The sequence below is a fragment of the Podarcis muralis genome, chromosome 10, assembly GCF_964188315.1.
Source record: "Podarcis muralis chromosome 10, rPodMur119.hap1.1, whole genome shotgun sequence".
NCBI classification, from domain to species: Eukaryota; Metazoa; Chordata; class Lepidosauria; order Squamata; family Lacertidae; genus Podarcis; species Podarcis muralis.
Window position 1 is genome coordinate 40,718,602 of NC_135664.1, and position 19,518 is coordinate 40,738,119.

At 42.3% G+C, this 19,518-nt stretch overlaps 1 protein-coding gene across 1 annotated transcript; it reads right to left on the bottom strand.

Moving 5' to 3' along the window:
- Positions 1–11,759: 11,759 nt before the first annotated feature.
- On the bottom strand, positions 11,760–16,387 carry LOC114605662 (opsin-VA-like). Its single transcript, XM_028747129.2, has 4 exons — positions 16,066–16,387; positions 14,985–15,313; positions 13,844–14,089; positions 11,760–13,006 (listed from the first exon to the last, which is right to left on the bottom strand). Exons 1-4 carry the CDS (start codon positions 16,385–16,387, stop codon positions 12,872–12,874), a joined length of 1,032 nt encoding a protein of 343 aa, XP_028602962.2. The 3' UTR covers positions 11,760–12,871.
- Between the last annotated feature and the right edge of the window lie 3,131 nt (positions 16,388–19,518).

The window sequence follows — 19,518 nt, forward strand, 5'->3', positions numbered from 1 at the left end:
AAGTTTCCTCAAGTTAGACTGTGTTGTGAGCCCATAATAAGCAGCTAGAAAGAACTGCAACTCTCAAGTGCCACCAAGATCACCCACAAAGCAAGTCTTACATTTTAATATGTGTACAGCCCTTGAAACATTCTTGGCACTTTAAAAATATTTATTAAGGAAATGATCTGGAAGTGCATGAGGCCACCAGCTTGCTGAAGATATAAGCAGGACTAGGTCTGGTCACTGCCTGGAAGAGTGACTGCTTAGAAACCACCAGAGCTTGGAAAGAACTAGTTCACTTTAACTACATTCACTGAATGAGATTTTTAAAAATCTCCAAACTGCACCTGAAAATGGTTCCCATAATTGCCGAGTGAACTGAATGCGAATTAATTTCATTTGGGGCTAGAACCTTGAACAATTTCTCGTTCATCTTCAGGGTCTTTCTCATACATGTGTTTAAGAAAGACTATTTCACTCTTTAAGCTTAAAGATTATGATTGTAGGGGTAACTAAATTAAATGACTCACATTCCACATCATGCGTGTTTACTTAGTCTTCTTAAGTGCATTTTATGCTTCAACACAGCAGCTTGTAACATATTCAGTGCTGGGGGGAAATTTGTCAAAGGATTATTTGAATGAACTTGAATTGAAGCGAGGACCAAATGTGAAACAAACTGGTTTGGTTTTGTAAAGGGACAAACTTGGCCTGGAATTAGTTCCTTTATAACATGGACTTTCCAAGTTCTGAGAACTACATGTCTCCTGCCTTCGGTTCCATGAAGCAAGAAACATGGGACTAAACATAAGAAAAACCGAATAGCTAATAAATAAATGATAATGGTTAGTGCTACAATGAGAGACGAAAAGAGTTCTGTGGCCTAGAAAGCTTCTTCCCACCCACTGGTTGATAAGTAGATTGCCTTCCTGCCTCAGGCAGCTTTTGGATGACATCCACTGTCAAACAAAAGAATTGTTTGGCACTAGAATCTGACCAGGCCTCCACTCCTCGTGTGGTTTATAATCTCATATGGAGCTTTTCATTTAAATATGCCGGAAAAAACTTTCTTCCTTATTCCATATGTCACATTGGAACAAAAACTCCAGTACCCTGTAAGGCAGCAAAGCTAACAGCATCCAATTAATACAGGAAGTGCCATCTCCCCCCCACCCCCATGCAATTATACTGAGTTTGTTGAGGCATTAACATGAGAAGGATTTCAATCAGGTATGCATCCCCAACACCCACCCCCAAGTTGGGCAAAATTTGGCTTTGGAATCACTTTAGAACAGAGACTGGAAAAGAGCAGTTAATATGAGATTTATTTTAAAATGGAATTTACTTGTGATTTATTTTTTTACTATTCTGCATTTTCACACACCCACACACCGAAAAAAACAACAACTATGGATGAATTTCATTTCTGGACAAAATGTTGTGCATAATGACAAAAGCATCTGAGTTCCTTAAATATCTATTTCCGTATGCTTTGAGCATTATACTAAGAAAAAATAGGGGGGCACCACTGAAAAATACATGTCTGTTTAAACTTTTAAATGAATGTACACTTGGAAGCTTTTCCATAGTATGCAAAGAAGTGGTGGACTATGGGTTTTCCAGAACATTCTGAGACGTTTCAATCAAGAATAGACATTGAAAATAAAGTGGCAGTTATTCATGGATTGGGAGGGAGACTGAAACCTAATGAAGAGAGTTGCAGTGTAGCAAGTAGATGCCACACTTTTTACCTTCCCATCTACCCCATGTGTTGTAGTCAGCAAAACCTTACTCAGAGTAGGCATGTTGAACTTAATGGACCTAACTTTGTTAATTCGAGTGGGTCTGCTGTAAGTAAAACTTAACTGAATACCACCCCACACATTTAAAGCACATGGAGTGGAATTCTAAGTTTCCATTACTGAGAGCAATGCTTCCTGCCTGATATCCCCTCTTCTTCCCTAATGTGTCATTCTGGGGTTTCTTCTGACCTTCCCCTGAGCTAATTTTGGGGGCAGAGTGCTCAACAGGAGAGAAGAAAGCAAAAGTGCTGTCTCCCACTAGTGCAACTATTTATTTTGGGGAGTCCATTTACACCCCCTCCGCCTCTCACACAAAGAGGGCTCCACTTTGTGCCAACAGATTCTCACTATGGCACTCTTCCTCGCTCTTGTGGAAGAAGGTGTGAGTGTGTTGGTACGCATTTAAAGTTACAAGTCCCCAGCCAAACACTCTGCCAGTTAATGAGCTTTGGATCCAAGAACTGGCATGCTCTTCTCCGCTCACCAAGACGTGTAATTAAGACTGCAGTTGGTCGGCAAGTTACTGCTTGTACCACAGTGCATTCACGCAATCCATAGAGCTTAGGTTGTTTCAATCAAACCCCCAACACACACACCACAAAAAAAATTATTACCCTCTTGGAGGCATACAGCAGTATATAAAAGAGTCATTGCCTTTAAAGCCTGCTTTCTGTTACTTCAAAAGTTTGACAAGCCCTTTACTTACAAAAGGTTATGGTTAGCATACATGATAAAGTTGTTGACGTTGTTTACATTATCTGCAAGAGGCCATGAGTTATTACGGCTCTGTTCTGAGACGCTAAGCATCTTAAGTCAGTCAAACTGCACTCACGGCATCTAATCTACCGAAACTAGCATGTGGTTGCAAGAGCAAAAGTAAACAAGGCTTTGAAACCTTTGAAGATTTGTAATCAGAACTCTTGTATTCTTGGTAATTACCAGATAATGAGCAGTTAAGTGTTTATAACTACCTTATTTCTCTTACAGTCCTACAGTAATTGTGTGTTTATTGTGAAGGAACTAGGATAGGATATGCAATCATTTTATATACCTATAATCACCAGGACCCCCCATGTGGGAATAAGGCAAGCAAAGGAAAGAAAGCTATTTTTAACGCTGGAGACCATCCCTAGTGTCATCACTGCATGGGTCACCTTGGAGAACCATAAACCATCTTCCAGCATTTAGTCATTCTAAGTCCTTCTGCCAACCTGCAGCCTAGAAATAACAATGCCAGGCTGTGGGATTGGGAAAAAGCATAGTCGGAGGCCCCATTCGCACCATACATTTAGAGCACTATGATGCCACCGAAAACAGTCATAGCTTCCCCCAAAGAATTCTGGGAGCTGTCGTTTGTTAAAGAGTTGTTAGGAAACCCCATTCTTTCCTCACAGAGCTATCAGTGTGGATTCCCTCACAGATCTATAATTCTTCACAGGGAACTCTGAGAATTGTAGCCCTGTGAAGGAAATAGGGGTCTCCTAACAACTCTTAACACCCTTAACAAACCTCAGCTCCGATAATTCTTTGGGGAAGGTATCACTCTTCAAAGTGATATTGTAGTCCTTTAAATGTACGCTGTGAATGTGGCCTAAATGGATATCTGCCAAGTTGCCCTTGCCACATCTACATGGTTGCTTTAGCAAGAACATACCCAGGCAATGCATGTGTCTTGAGCACACCCAACCAACAAACAGCCAGTAGTTTAATACTTTATTGACAAAACACAAATTTACAGAAACTCCAGAGGGGCATTAAACACACACACATTTCTGGAGTCAGCTGACACCCCTCCCCAGGCTTATGCTTTGAGCTGGACTGTTTACTCCCATGATTTTCTGGGTTAGGGGAGATTCAAATTATTATTTTTCTGTTATCAAAGACAGTGGTACCTCATGTTAAGAACTTAATTCATTCTGGAGGTCCGTTCTTAACCTGAAACTGTTCTTAACCTGAGGTACCACTTTAGCTAATGGGGTCTCCCGCTGCCGCTGCACCACCACCGTGCCATTTCTGTTCTCATCCTGAGGTAAAGTTCTTAACCCGTGGTACTATTTCTGGGTTAGCGGAGTCTGTAACCTGAAGCATCTGTAACCTGAGGTACCACTGTAACATGGAAATGAACTCTATACATGTACTATAGAACATTAATTATCCAAAAGTGGCTTTGGTGTCATGTGAAAACCTAAATATAGTACAGCAATTAACAGTTAGAGAAATTGAATAAACTGCTGTGCAAACACAGGTCTGGTGGGCTACCACACAAGGCATCAATGCATTAAATGCATTTTGCAGTCTTTGAAAACACACCTATCAGGAAAGCGGCATGGAAGAGGGACCGACCAAGGCTTTGAAAGATGCTGTGCTGCCATCTGGTGGTCTTTAGATATGATGGCCCTTACATAATATTTACATTTATGACAAGCATCATTGTTTTAAGATGATTCGTTTTAGTTACAAGACGACAAAAACCTGCAGAGTCTCTCCAAATAGACACCACTCTGAGACATGTAATATGAACATGGATGTTCATGACTAATGATGCCTTCAATGCTCTGAAAAAAATATCATCTGCACTCAGCCAGAACGTGCAATTAATTAAAAGAGCAGGTTGCTGAGGTTACCTGCCAAATCAATGTACATTCCAGTAGCAATACAAACCTTAAAATAATTTCATAACAATAATGCCTCGACAATCTGAAGCATCAAAATATGTTAATAATGAGGTTAGTCGTGTCACGTCTTAAGGGAGACTGTGACAATTTGTAATAACAGAGGAAAAGAGATTGGATGAAATGTAACAGCACAGCTGATATTATCATAACCACACCATAGGCTATTTGATAGTTCTTTGTTTTATTTAATTGCCCTGACTAGGATCAATCATGGAGAGAGTGGGCCCTCTATAACTTTTCCTTGGAAAATCCCACCCCCTCAAAAAAAATGATTTAATTGCAGCAAATGGCATTTTTGTGAGCAAACAGTACCTTGAGGGGGCCTGATTTTCAACCCTCTCACAACACTATAATTCTAATCCAGATTTGCACACACACCTCCAGAGCTCCTATTTTAAAAACAACAAGAGAGCAGCATGTTTAATGTTCCATCAAATTTGGCCTTCACTTGTTTGTTTCTGCAGAACAATAATTCAATGCATCATTATTTGGTACCCACAGATATACTGAACACCTTTCCCTTGACTCTCCCTCTTATCATATGACCTCCCGTTTGACAGCCTTTTCTTGCACTACTACATCTCCTCTCTCTTGTTGGCTTTGTGGGGGTTTGGAAAGCATTAAAAAAAATATTGGCACATGTTTCTGGTGAATTGTCTGTTTGTGAGAGAATGAAGTGCCATTGAGGAAGATGATGTCTCAATTTCTGACAAGACTTCCAGATATTCTTATGGAACACAAAATTAAACTAAGAAACGCTCCCTCTCTCTTGCTTAATGTTGAATATAATCAAGAGTGGGTCTTCAATCTTTCCTCAGAAGCCCTTGCCTACACACACACACACACACACACACACAGAGAGAGAGAGAGAGAGAGAGAGAGAGAGAGAGAGAGAAATGACTCTACACATGTGCACACACTCATACAATACCTAAAATATGATCCCTAGTCATTCGATACATAGAACAGGTGGAGTTATACATTGCAGACAGTAAACTTGTGGTCAATTTTCAGACAGTCAGTTCAACAACAACAACATTTATACCCCACCCATCTGGTTGGGTTTCCCCAGCCACTCTGGGGAGCTCCCAACAGAATAATAATAATAATAATAATAATAATAATAATAATAATGCTGCAATAAAACATCAAACATTGAAAACCTCCCTAAACAGGGCTGCCTTCAGATGTCTTCTAAAAGTCAGATAGTTGTTTATTTCCTTGGCATCTGATGGAAGGGCGTTCCACAGGGTGGGTGCCCTCTGCCTGGTTCCCTGTAACCTCACTTCTCACAGTGAGGGAACCGTCAGTAGGCCCTCAGCACTGGACGGGGGTGGAGACACTCCTTCAGCTATACTGGACCGAGGCCGTTTAGGGCTTTAAAGGTCAGCACCAACACTTTGAATTGTGCTCGGAAACGTACTGGGAGCCAATGTAGGTCTTTCAAGACCGGTGTTATATGGTCTCAGCGGCCGCTCCCAGTCACCAGTCTGGCCGCTGCATTCTGGATTAGTTGTAGTTTCCACATCACCTTCCAAGGTAGCCCCACATAGAGCGCATTGCAGTGGTCCAAGCGGGAGATAACCAGAGCATGCACCCTCTGGCGAGACAGTTCAAGACACCAGGACACATGGAGAGGGGCACAGAATCACAGGAGCAGGCCCTGACCTCAAGTAACATCCTCCCAAAAGATTGCACTAACAGTCCCTACAAACTCTATACACATAGGCTTGTCTGCTTTTGCAGAGCTCCCTATCATACATAAATGGTTTCTGTGTGCCTGGCCTTAGGCACACAGGGATTGTTCTCGCAGTCTAATGAATGTGTGTAACCAAGGGTAGGTTCCCCTGCTGCAACTTTTCCCTCTACAAGCTGTGCAGTCCAGAAACTAAAGACAAAACTAGGCTACACATTATGCTTTGCTGTGGATGAAACACACCACAATGCCTGGTTCAGACACAACTCTAAACTAGGGATCATGGCTTGTTTCCTCCCAGAATGAGCCAGTAGGAGAACAGCAGGTGCAATTTCACTCATGCACACTAACTCTAGCATATGGCTCGCTATGACACATGAACACACCATTAGACAGGCTCAAGAAGCCAATAACTGCTCAGCTTTTCAGTATGATTTTAAATTTTGCTTCTGAAGAAAGTCTAGGTTTGGTGTATAATGATCCTGTTTGAGTCTTTTAAAGAAAGCGTATATTGAAATAGCATCTTTTGACCTTGGGCAATTGAAGAATACCTCACAAAGCATGAGAAAGGGCACTTAACAAAAGAAATATGACTTTGTTTGAAAGCGCATCTGTGTGAATGAATGAAATCAATGTCTGAGCTGGAAAAGCATATTTCTACAGGTTCATAAAGCACCAACACAATTAATTCTCACTTTACATGTTCTGCAGAAGAAAAGCAATTATTTACAGATGGTTAGCTATCATTTTAATCAGAAACTACCATTATTTCAAAAGAAAAGTAAATTTCTGCCTGCATAACCCATTTCCTGGGTTTTCAGGAAATGAATGAACCCAATAACATGACAACGTCAGTGTCAAAGCAAAACCCACTTATATTTGCAAACACAAGAAATGTCAGGTTTCATGCATGGAGGCACACTGCTAATGTTCTTGTAACACTCTTTTGTTGCTATGAAGCTGATCCATATGCTTGCCAATTTTAAATATCACCTCTCAGAAAGGAGCCTTTGCAGCCCTATGTGCCATCTGCTGCTTGGGATGGATGATGGCATACATTTCAGTATTGTGTTTGTGCATTGGGATATATATATATATATATATATATATATATATATATATATATATACACACACACACACACACACACACACACACACACTGTGGGGGGGGGGATGAAGTGAAGGAATATCTTTATCAATCTTTGTTTACCTGTATCCTTTAAGATGTTATTAAAAATGGGAATTTTTGCAGCCTTTATTAATGACACTTCAGATCCATCTGTTAACTGTGTAAGTTTTTTTTATTCAATTCGATGGGACTTAAAATTAGCTGAATTGTACCCTATTTATTGATTTATAAATATTGTAACAAAAGTTGGGTGGCACCCCAACTCTGCCGAGTGGTAGCAAGATTCTGGTGTGTGTGTGGTGCTCAGTTCCTTTGGGGAACTGAGACACGGCTTTAAGTAATGTGGTTTATTTACCTGTTTGCACCTTCAGCCTGCATGGAGGGAGTCCAGATCTTACAGCATAGTCATTTCAAGAGGGGCTTGTCCCCTACAGCGATGCAGCCCTGGAGTCAAAGGCATCTCTCCCAGACAGCCTTCAGACAACCTGCCTATGATGGATCCCAGTCTTTCTTTTCCCCCTTCTTCTTCCCAGCACACCTTACTCTCTCTTTTCCTTGGAACCCACACCCCATCACCATGGCAACCTGTCACGGTCTGGTTTACAGGCGATCGAAGTCCCAGCAGGGGATATCAGGACCGGGGGCAAGATGGTAGGGTGGGAGTAGGAACGGGGGTCCAGATGTGTAGGAATGAAAAATCACGGGAGACGAGAGAGGCAGGTGCAACATGAGATATGGGCAGAAGGAAAACTTCCCTTTACAGATGCCAGGCGTCAGGAAGCCAAGAGCCCAAGGGTCAGAGAGCCGGGAGTCAAGAAGCCAAGGGTCCGAGAGTCAGGAAGCAAGGAGTCACGAAGTCAAGGGTCCGAGGATCAAGAAGCAAGAAGCAACGAAGTCAGGGGTCCGAGGATCAAGAAGCAAGGAGTCAAACACAGCAAGGAAGGGAACGTGTTGGTGTAGCAAAGAGCCAAAGGGAAATGCTGACCTTATATCCCTTCCCTGCTCTTGCCACTAGGTGCAGCGAGTTACCAATCGGCCTCACCTGTGCGGCCACGCCTTGCCTCTTCAGAACAAACTTAGGAAGGCCCCAGTCCTGCAAAGTCCTATTGGTCACAGGGCCTGGCTCCTGCACGCACACCTGACACAACCTCTGTCTGCCGAGTCACACTTGACTCAAATTTTAGTTTTGGTTTTTGGCAGAATTTAGGCCACAACTTTATTGATTACAGAAGGTGAGTGGATGCATATGCTCTGGTTCAACTAGCTCCCTGCACCCTTGCAGACAGCGCTGACCCAGGGCACCAGCATAGGTCAGCCAAGGGTGAACCCCTGGGAAGGCGAATAGCTGGGAACAGACTATGTTCACCACCCAGATGCCCCCCTAGACTCAGGCATGGGCACAACCGCCTCTCAGGGTTTGACCAAACCAGTTGAGTCCCTGGATTCCTTTAATGGAATACCCGTCACATAGGGATGGCGAGACCATTCTCCCATCCCTATCACCTGAACCAGTGCCTATCCGCAACCTTACAAGCTGTGACGATTTGCTACATGGCAGGCAAAACCCAAATGGCAGTAGCCAATCAGCCAAGTGGGGAAAATTCCTGCCGTACCCCTGTCCCAACAACAGAAGACACACAACAGCATAGCAAGGTCAAGTGCACAAGCCCTAAAAGTAGGGAGAGGTGGGCGGGTGTTCCGAATGCATGAGCCAAAAGAGGAAGCTCTCGACACATGCATGGGTATATATAGGTCCCTCGATCCATTTGGACTGCGCCCCATTGGCCAGATTGAACCCAACATCAAGGGACCTACCAATTGGGTGTTGTGGCTGTTCAATCTCACCCACCCACAATACAGGAGTTCGGTCTCCAGGTCTCATCTAACACATGCCCTCTTTTAGGGAGGACACGATTTGTCATGTTAATAGCTCTATCCCAGGTGAGGACCTGGGTTGGAAAGGAAGCTTGGCCTATCCTTTTCCACCAGCCTGCAATCTTCCCTTCAATACTCCAAGTAACCAAAATCCTACCATTTATTTTCTAGATATAGTGGTGCCTCGGGTTAAGTACTTAATTCGTTCTGGAGGTCCGTTCTTAACCTGAAACTGTTCTATACTGAAGCACCACTTTAGCTAATGGGGCCTCCTGCTGCTGCCACGCCTACAGAGCATGATTTCTGTTCTCATCCTGAAGCAAAGTTCTTAACCCGAGGTACTATTTCTGGGTTAGCGGAGTCTGTAACCTGAAGCGTATGTAACTTGAAGCATATGTAACCCGAGGTACCACTGTAAACTTGTTCTGCTCTGTCTGATAGTACTCACCATTTTTTTGTCAAGGTGGAAGGATTGGAAATCTTCATGAAGCTTCATATTTGAAACCCTGTTGCACATGATCTTTGACATATTGCTTTAAAAAGCAATACCGTTCCCAGATTAGGAAATACAAATCTTCTCCCAGATTTCTGTTTAAGCTGAAAACTCTCAGCTGTAAAGGGCAGGGGGATGCTGAAGAGCAACAATGTTTTGAATGATGGCAGTGTTTTTGAATTTCCGCTTTCTCCCATTGCCACTTAAATCATTTGGTAATTCAGCATTTATTTATTTTTATTTGCTAGCATGCCAAACTGGATGATGCTTGAAAAAATCAGGTATGCTTATCTGTGCAGGAAGACTGCTTCTGGGTCTGTGGTGAGTCAGACCACCACCTACCAAACAAACAAACAAGGACATAAGCATGCAATACGGATACTCTTTACTTCAGCTCAGATAAGGCTGCTGAACCATTTTCTTTGCTTCTCAGTTCGTGTCTGCAACAGTTCAGATCCAATCTGGTATTCAGCTGTGATGGCTGGTGCTCATTAGGTATGTCAGAAAGTCAAGAGACCAACAGCAGGTGGTGCCAGAACCAATGACAGGTACAGCCAACTAATCTTGTCTTCCCTGTTGAATTCTACAAAGGCAACAGAGATCCTGAGGAAGAGGATGCGGACAAAACAAGCACTAGTCAAAGACCCCTCTATTTTTCTCTGGTCCTTTAGTCATAATTTCCCCATCAATTTTATCTGGCATTTAAGATCTTCACGCCATTTAGGTCTTGTGGTTTTTTACGATCACTCGGGTTTGTTTACGGTTTGTTTTCTTATCCATTTTCTTATTATGTCAACTGTGCTCTTAGAATTTTTATTAACAGACGAAATAACAACAGCTACAATAAGTAAAGAAAACGTTTAAAATTCAGGTCTCCTGATGTCACTGACATTTATGACATCTGCGCACTCTCAGCTGAAGATTTTGGAGAGCTGGCTAGGCCTTTGCTTTTTCCAGAACCTTCCTGGGAGATTCGTTTTGTTTTTGCCTATCATCCAGTTGCCTAATCGTCACCCCTCCGCCCCCCCCCCCCCGGCCCGGCTTCATGCTTCCTGCATTTCTCAGTAATCAGAGCCAAGAATATAATCTAATGCTGGGCTCAGACTTGTGCCATTTTAATGTCAGGTGAATTTAATGTCAGATGTACGCATGGAATACGATGGCTAGGGCCCAAAGCTGTTTCACATAAAATAAAATCGCGTTTGTGAATGCAAAGCTCCTGCCACATGAATGGAAGGCTCTTCTGTACATGTGAGAGTGGGTTGGTATCAGCTATTTCTCTGCTCCAATCTCTTGTCCCTGGTGCCACACGAAAAGTTGCTGTGGAGAATCTCCTCATCACCTGGAGCCCATTTTGGGCAAGCAGAGAGAGGCAACTGTCAACATATATTCTGTGTGTTCCTTCCTCTTACACAGTAGGTTTTGGATCCAATACTCTGCGGTTAATTGTTTTTTTATAAAATGTTGCTGCCTGGTTCTGTTCATACACTGAGCTTCAACCAGTTGCAGGAACATTTTTTATAACATCTTTGTTGGCTGCATTAAAGAACAGATTATCAGACTCCACAGCTGATGTTTAACTTAGTTAATCAGGGATCACATCCTACTTGCATAAGCAAACCAATTATACAAGCTCACTGGGCAGAGAAGCTTTCCTATCAAGTATCCCTGTGGACGGATACAAAATAATGTGAAAGCAACAGATTAGAGATATTGGGAACACTCTCTAAATTTAAGCTCTTTCCCCGGATATATCTTTATGCCAGATCAGCCCAGTTCAATTTACCTTTCAGTGTCCTGTTCCAACTTGCCAGAAATCGCAGAAGAGTAAAGAACGTCAGTATATTTTTTATAAAATGTAAATGTAGAAAAGGAAGTTCTGGTTACAGCTTTTAATAGCATACAGTCATTCACCTCTTCTGCTCCAAAGAAGGACTGATACAGATAGTATGCGCAAGGGGTTGCATTTTTCTGAAAGCTGACCAAACCTTTCAAGTTGCTCTGACTTTTGGGCCAGGAATCAGACCCGAATATTAAATTGCCAGATGGAAGCTCTTGATTTAACTACACATCCATGCATGGTTTAAAGAGGGTTGTAGAAGCATCAAAACTTCCTTGGGGGGGGGGGGGATCCTTAATGGGAGCGATGCAAAACAATTGCCCAGGGGTTGGTCTTGGCATGCTCAGTTGCTCTGGAGTGCTAACCAACTGCTTGGGGGGTAGGAACAGGAAAGAGGTGGAGAGTTTCATGAAGTGGGTAGAATTTTAAGCAGAACATACCATGCTGCAACATTTTGTTGTAGGTGCCATTTGGTGCCAAATATTGCATGTTTCATAGCTGATGGTTTCATAATTTAGTAATAATGTGTATCGAGACCAACCTTCCGGTATCAAACTTGGCACAAGGCTAGTCTGCACGAGATAATGCCGTGAAGACCATCACTTTTATAGGTTTGACTCTCCTCCCATCTGTTGCTTTCCTTCAAACATCATGGAATACTACAGGAAAAAAACATGACCATATTTTTAAAAAGCAGCACAAACGGGCAATGACAGAAAGCAAACCACAATCACTGGGGCATTTATTCAGGTTTCCGTTCTCCAGTTGTCTACAATATGCCTGCCACAAGTGCACAAGATGAATGGGACATTTGCTCCAGTTGCCAGCTCACTTAGGAGTTGTCAGCTGTTGGTTTCCAACTGCCTTCTGGGTGCTAGACAATAGCGGTTGGTTGCCCTGCATACCTTCACATTGCCTAGCTACTATAACATGCTTTCTGCTTCCTGAACCTGACAGTAAAGGTGGCTGGATGGAGGGGGAGAGCACACTTGGAACAGGAGAACAAAACTGAGTGGCAGAAAACTTTGGATGAAAGGTTCGTAGGCAAGGATAGTTCCTTTGCATAATCATTTAATCAACAATGGAGGAAAAGTTCATTGTTCACAATTTAGATACCCAGCCCTTTTCTCATGTGTTGCAAGTAAACTCATTGTTGTTATATATATATATATATTCAGAGAATATTTGGTGTAAGCAAGACTTTTCTGACATTAGCAAGTGAAAACTGTGTGAAGCCATTCATCATAAGGAGCCCTATGGACATTTATTATCTTCTGGCATGGATCATTTACTAACAAGACACTGAAGAGGAGCTTCATTATGTTTCCTGGAGAAAAAGTGCACAAAATGTTGTAAAATGCAGCCAACAGAACTACATCAGACTGGAGTCACTTGGTTGATCTTACAAGGAGTTTTGGATTCAGCTGGAGCTGCGGATGTCGAAATCTCTTCATCTGGTTTTGCCAGAAGAACTTGGCCACAGGTTATAAATTCAACTGCACACTCACGAAACTGCAAAAAGAAAACAGAGGAAAATCAATATGCTTGTGCTTTTGTGCTGTCACAGTGAGATAGCATTCCTTTTGGGTAGAACCCTAAATTAGATTATATTCCGCTAACTGGGAACAGTGTACATGTCATCCTGTGGTCTTTCAGCAATGTCTTCCTATCCATTTTTTGTTCACCACAGTACAATGCATATGGGCTTCTTTCAGAATTATTGAAAGGCCCTTTCTATTTGGGCTGACCAGGGTTAATTGTTTGACTCTGGGTGGGGTTCAAACAACTTCCCCTCATGCAATGGAACTTCTCTTTCTGCTCAACTCGTGTACCCCCCATAACCTTCCCAAATCTACCTTGGGGGTTCCCCCACCCCAGAGCAGGGAATGCAGGAGGGAGGAGAAGGAGAAGTTCTATTGCGTGAGCGGAAGTCACTCTGCTCATGCAATGACTTCACTAGAGTCACCCCAGAGTCAACCCAGCAGTGGCAATGCCAACCATCTGGGGAAATGGTCCAGCCGTGGGGGAAACAACACACACACATGAGTCCTGCTACTGGATTCAGAAATCCTGATGTGTGAGCAGACCCAAAAGAGGATTCTGCATGTGAAAGTGTACAAAGTGCCTTTTGCCCAGTCAGTATGCTTGTGTACATGTATATAAGGTCTCGCCTAGATAAATAATTTCAAAAGTCCTGTCGAGGGACAGGTAGGGGAGAATAGGGTTGCCCAAACAAAGGTTCTACAATGATTAGTAGATTTGAAGTTGGAAGCCTGCAATTGAATCTACAAAATGAAATTCACTATAAAAGTAACTAGCCCACAAAATATACAAAAGACAGTGCAATACCTGTTTGTTCAAGAAAATGTAGATGATTGGGTTGTATACTGGGCTTGTTTTGGAGAGATATGTTGGGATGGTTGCAGCCAGAGGGGAAATATTCAGGGCTGGGTCAATAACAACAGTAAGAGCAAAGACTGTGTACGGCAGCCAGCAGATCAAAAAAGCCACCACCATCACAAGCACCATAATTACAGCTCGAAACTCTTCTTCCGGATTACCTTTTCCTCCCATTTCTTCAACTTTCTTATTTAGCTGTTAAATCAAATCAACAGCATTAGCCATTCAATAGAGGCATTTATTCAGCTATGTTTGGACTCATGCAAATCCTATGTCTACATTAAAGCCTGCATGTTGTACATCTACAAGGTGCATGAATGAAAGCTAATATCTTCCAAATCACCATTGCTCTTACTGCAGTCTGGGCTTCTCTTCTCTTAACCTACATGTATGTCCTTGGATTTTTTGTGTTTTGTTCTTATTACGATTTCATCATTGAGCTTTTAAATGCTGCTGTTATTTTGATTCCGTGCTGTAAATTACTTGGAGGAACCCTAGAAAGCAGAAAAGTTTGAAATAAACACCAGCAGCACATACTAAGCTTCTAGGCTTCAGAATTGGCTTTAGTATAAAAGGACGTGATCTTCACCTCATTTAACACTTGCTTTGAGTGACAGCTTCTAGACAGGGCACCATTTTGCAGCCCCAGACTTGTGTATCTTTTTTAAAAAAGAGTTATACTCTTGAGTTGTATATGTGCATGCACATGATTTTGATTTTTAACATCAAATGCAAGGATAATGTGGCCATAATTGCCTAAACTGCTTTGGTCAAGTCACTCTATAGTGCCTTCAGATGGGAACTCAAACATAAAAGGAATTTTCTGGTATTTAAAAAATCTGGCCATTGCTTATATAGCTGTATGCAAGTTTTTTAAAGTCTGCATTGTTTTACATGATGACACTGACATTGACCTGATACAAATATGAAAAGAGCCAGGAATCCTATGGGCTTTCATTTAGGCTGCAAACTTGTGCATGCATTAACACCAAGAACAAATTGGCTTGGTGACAGAAAAGTATGGAGGTGGCATTGGTCAGCAAACGGGGACAGAGGTGGAATGGGGTGGAGGAAACAGTTGACTACTTACCCCATGCAGTGACCTAATGACATTGCCATATGAAAACCCAATGATCAGGACAGGGATAAAGAAGCAGGACAAGAAGTATACGATCAGAAAGCTATAGTTGTTCCAAGATCTATCTTCCCAGCCAATGGAGCATGATGTCTGGACTCCTTCGGGTCCATAAGAACTCCAGCCAAAGAGTGGGACCACAGCCCAGAAGAGACAGAAAACCCAGATGAAACCAAGGAGCTGGTAACCTCTCTTCTTGCTCATCTGGAGAGTTCCCAGGGGCTGGCAGACCACATTGTATCTTTCGTAAGCTAAAATGGTCAGGGACCAAAGAGAAACAATTCCTGGAAGATAATAAGAAAGGCAAAAAAATGCTAGGAATCATCAAACCACTATATTCCACATTTCAATACTGTTACTCATATTTCATAGGAAATTCCAAAAAAATGCAAAATCAATGGGATGAACTTTTGCAACCCTATGCACACATATCCGGGAGTAAATCCCACGGGAGTCAATGAGACATACTTCCGAGTAGAAAAGTATAGGATAGCACAATATAGTATAGAATAGCACAATAAGTGAGCTTAAAATTTCGGCTGTGCTACCCAATCCTATCTATGTTTACTCAAATGTCTGTCATACTTATTTCAGTGGGACTTACTCTGAAAAAGGTCTGTGTGCTTATACACACTTTGAGCAGTGGTTTAGAAATAACAACAAAATTAGTCATTTGAATTCCAAGCTAGGATTGGGCCAGGATGTTCCAGAATTTTACTTAAAACTTACCTTTATATTTTTTTAACTACAAAGCACCTTCGTGACCTTCTTTCATTTAGCATAATAAAACTCAAAGATCTCACATCAGTTGTCATTCAAGAGGGAACTAAATGTTTGGCTGTTTATTCTAGTTTTGTAGTTTTGATATTGTTGTCGACTTGTCTGTTTAAAGGTATTTTAACTGTAAATTGTACTGTTATTTATCTGTGCAAATCCCCTTAAGGGTTTTTTCCATGCAAGGCAGGATATAAATGTATTTTAATTATAATAGCAATAAGCAGCAGCAGCAACAACAATATCTAGCTATTTTGCTTACCAAAATAATTGACAGCAAATCCCTGGAAAGTGCAGAACCTCTTTCCCAGGAAGAAATATCCACGGTAGTTTGTAGCTATAACAATGGTGGTTCCACAGAGGGACATCATAAGATCTGAAAAGGAGACGTTAAGAATGAATATGTTGATGGGGTTACGGAGCTGAGGATTCTTCAGCGTTACAGCAATAACCAAAAAATTATTAAATATTGAAAATAAAGCATTAATAAACATCAGGAAAGCCAAGACTCCATATCCAGCTCTTGGGAAAATGGTAGGATGCACGGTAATCTCCACAGTTGCAAGAGAACTATCATTCCCCATGGTGGTTAGACACACAGAGAACTACATGTTTTATTATAACACCTAATGCAAACTATGACTCATTTTCTAAATGGATTGGGAATCCTCTAATCGCAGAAATACACGCAATTTGTTTTTTTAAAAAACATTTGATGAAGTTAAATCCTAGGATGAAAGCAACAGCTGTCTTTTTTTCTTTCTACCGCCGTGAAAGAGTAGTGAAGAGTAACAAAGAAGAGTAACAAAAACAATTAAGTATCGTAATAAGATTACGCACAGAACAATAGCCGTCTCCAGTTGACAAAATACACCACAGATTAGTTTAGAGGCAACCTTCCTTACACTAATTTTCAAAATGCAATAGAGTATTACTAACAAAGGAAGTGTGGGCAGAGACATCTTCACTGGTGGCATCTGACCCCCGGGTATGGCATAGGTAAAAGGTACCCCTGCCCGTACGGGCCAGTCTTGACAGACTCTAGGGTTGTGCGCTCATCTCACTCAAGAGGCCGGGGGCCAGCGCTGTCCGCAGACACTTCCGGGTCACGTGACCAGCGTGACAAGCTGCATCTGGCGAGCCAGAGCCGCACACGGAAACGCCGTTTACCTTCCCACTAGTAAGCGGTCCCTATTTATCTACTTGCACCCGGGAGTGCTTTCGAACTGCTAGGTTGGCAGGCGCTGGGACCGAACAACGGGAGCGCACCCCGCCGTGGGGATTCGAACCGCCGACCTTTCGATCGGCAAGCCCTAGGCGCTGAGGCTTTTACCCACACGCCACCCGGGTATGGCATGGGGGGCAGCAAAGGGGATCACCAGATACAGGACCAATTTGTTCTGGTTTTCAAACATACTGTGGATTTTTAAACAATGCTGTGGTACAATTACTTAGCATCTAACTGAACTCAACCCTGTGGAATACGTTGGGCTGGAAGACTCTGTTTTGACAACCCACCAGCTTTGTAATGTTATGCTTGGCAGCATAAAACGGATAACACAGCTTCTCAACATGTTGTTGTTGTTGTTGTTGTTGTTGTTGTTGTTGTTGTTGTTGCAGGGGAGAGCTGAATTACCGGTCACATTAAAAAGAAAAATAGCTTCCTGCCAACCTCCACAAGTGTAAAATGTATGTATTTTAAGATAGTAAAGAATAAACCCTGCATTCGGGGTGTAGCTAATACAGTAGCTTCCCAGCAGATGGGTCAGGGGTGAGGTGGGAGAGTGGTTGGTGCAGTGAAAGTGTACCAGCAGGGCAGGGCCAACAGACCCATGAGGCAGTGTGAGCAAGCTGCCTCAGGTGGAAGAAGCCCAAGAGACAGCGTACACCCTGTGGGTGCCCCACCCCGCCGCCACCTGCCACCACCACCAGAGAAGCAATACCAGCATCAGCACAAGCTTCTAGCAAGGTCTCGTGAGATTTCACTAAAACCCCACAAGATCTCGTGGGATTTCAGCAAGAACTCGCCCGAACCCACCATCGTCACTGCTTTGCCAGCACTGCAATGCAACCCACGTAAAGGAGGGTTTCAGTGGTGGGGCAGTGTGGTGGCAGAATGGCAAGTTCCTGTTTACCTCAGTGGGTAAAACAGGATGTTGTGCCCCCGTGACAGGGGCACCAGATCAGTTCCTTCACAAGTTCCCTGAGTTCACTGAGAGTTAGTAATTTGTATATATTTTATTTCTATATTTTATATTCTGATATAGAATTATATAAAATTCATTTTAGGGAAAGTTCAGAGGGACTCCAACATCTATTATTAAAATATATATATATTTTAAACCCCACAATTTATACTTGGTGTTTTACTGGAAATGTCAACAACAATCAAATCTTTCTGCTCCAGGTACCTGCCAAGGATGTTTTAAAGCTCAGGGCCAGTCCAGACACATCTGAAGTAGGTATAACATTTATACAGTATTTATAGAAGCCAGTCACTAAGCAAACAAGCCAGGTGGTTCTGCACTGGGCAGGCCGCCTTCATAAATTTAACTAGGCTGAGGAGTTACACCATGTACCATACTACACCCAAGTCAAATTCCTGATTTCAAGTGGCTGCGTCTTAAGAGTAGAGGTAGAAGATCCAGAATTAAATGTATGTATCCTATTTTCACGATACCATTAATATATAGGGACTGTCATTTTTAAATATTTACATTTTCATTTGACAAGTTGTTAGATTGTTTTGTGAATGGTTCTTCCTGTCATGATTTTGACATGTTGTTCATGAAAAGTTATTCAGTTTGCCAACTATAAATATTTTTATTAATTGCAGATTTCACTAATGAAGGACCAAAGTAGTTGAAAATGCATTGGACAAAAAAACACCTGCTCTGTTTTTCCTACCCTGTGCTTTTTGCTCCTTGTTGCAGTTGTTTAGAGCTTCCCCCTTTTTTGTTGGCATAAGGAGTTGTAGCATACCGACCATTTTATTGGGGACAATCCCCATTTTTTTATACCTATCTCTGGTAAATCACCAGCCCTATTTTGTCCATATTTTGTTTGGTGCTGTTTTGCCATGTTACATTTTGCAGTTGTTCAGGTTTCACTGGGCCACATAAATCGAAGCTGAGGTGAGATTTGAAAACACAGGGATGTCCCGGCTCCCTGGTAATCCTCATTGCCACCACAGAATTGGTCTTCAACTGGTGAGTCAGGAAACTCTTATGGGCTCATGAACTGATCTCTGGTAGGTCACAACAGCAGCACTACCACCATACACGTAGATGCTAGAAAGAGGGAGAGATTGGGAGCGGGAGATCCCCCAAAGCATTTGTGAGTGGAAGGTTGAAAAACATTGCTACATTATGTCATACCTAGTAGTGTATATATAACAGCTACCATAATGGCCTAGGTGATCTAGCTAAAAAATATAGTATTGTCACAACCACCAAACATTCTACCAGTATTATGTCAACATGAGTCATCTATGCTATTATCAGCAGGGGCGGGAATATTTTGTGCATTCACATGATATTGAAGGGAGATTTTGATAAGAAGTTTAAGGGGGGATTTTAAAAAGGGCTTCATTATTAAGGGCACAGGAAGGTTCTTTGTGTGAAGGGACAGCAAAGGGAACATCACAAAGGAAAGGTCGAGCTGTTCTAATTGTACGCTTATTCACAAAGGACAGGCACAGGGGCTGACAAATCTC

Coding starts and splice junctions, on each gene's coding strand:
- LOC114605662 (XM_028747129.2), bottom strand. CDS start 16,387: ATGGGGAATGATAGTTCTCTTGCAACTGTGGAGATTACCGTGCATCCT. Junction 14,090..14,984: donor TCATTAGGTCACTGCATGGG/GTAAGTAGTCAA, acceptor TTGATTTAACAG/CTAAATAAGAAAGTTGAAGA. Junction 13,007..13,843: donor ACATTTTCTTGAACAAACAG/GTATTGCACTGT, acceptor TTCTTTTTGCAG/TTTCGTGAGTGTGCAGTTGA.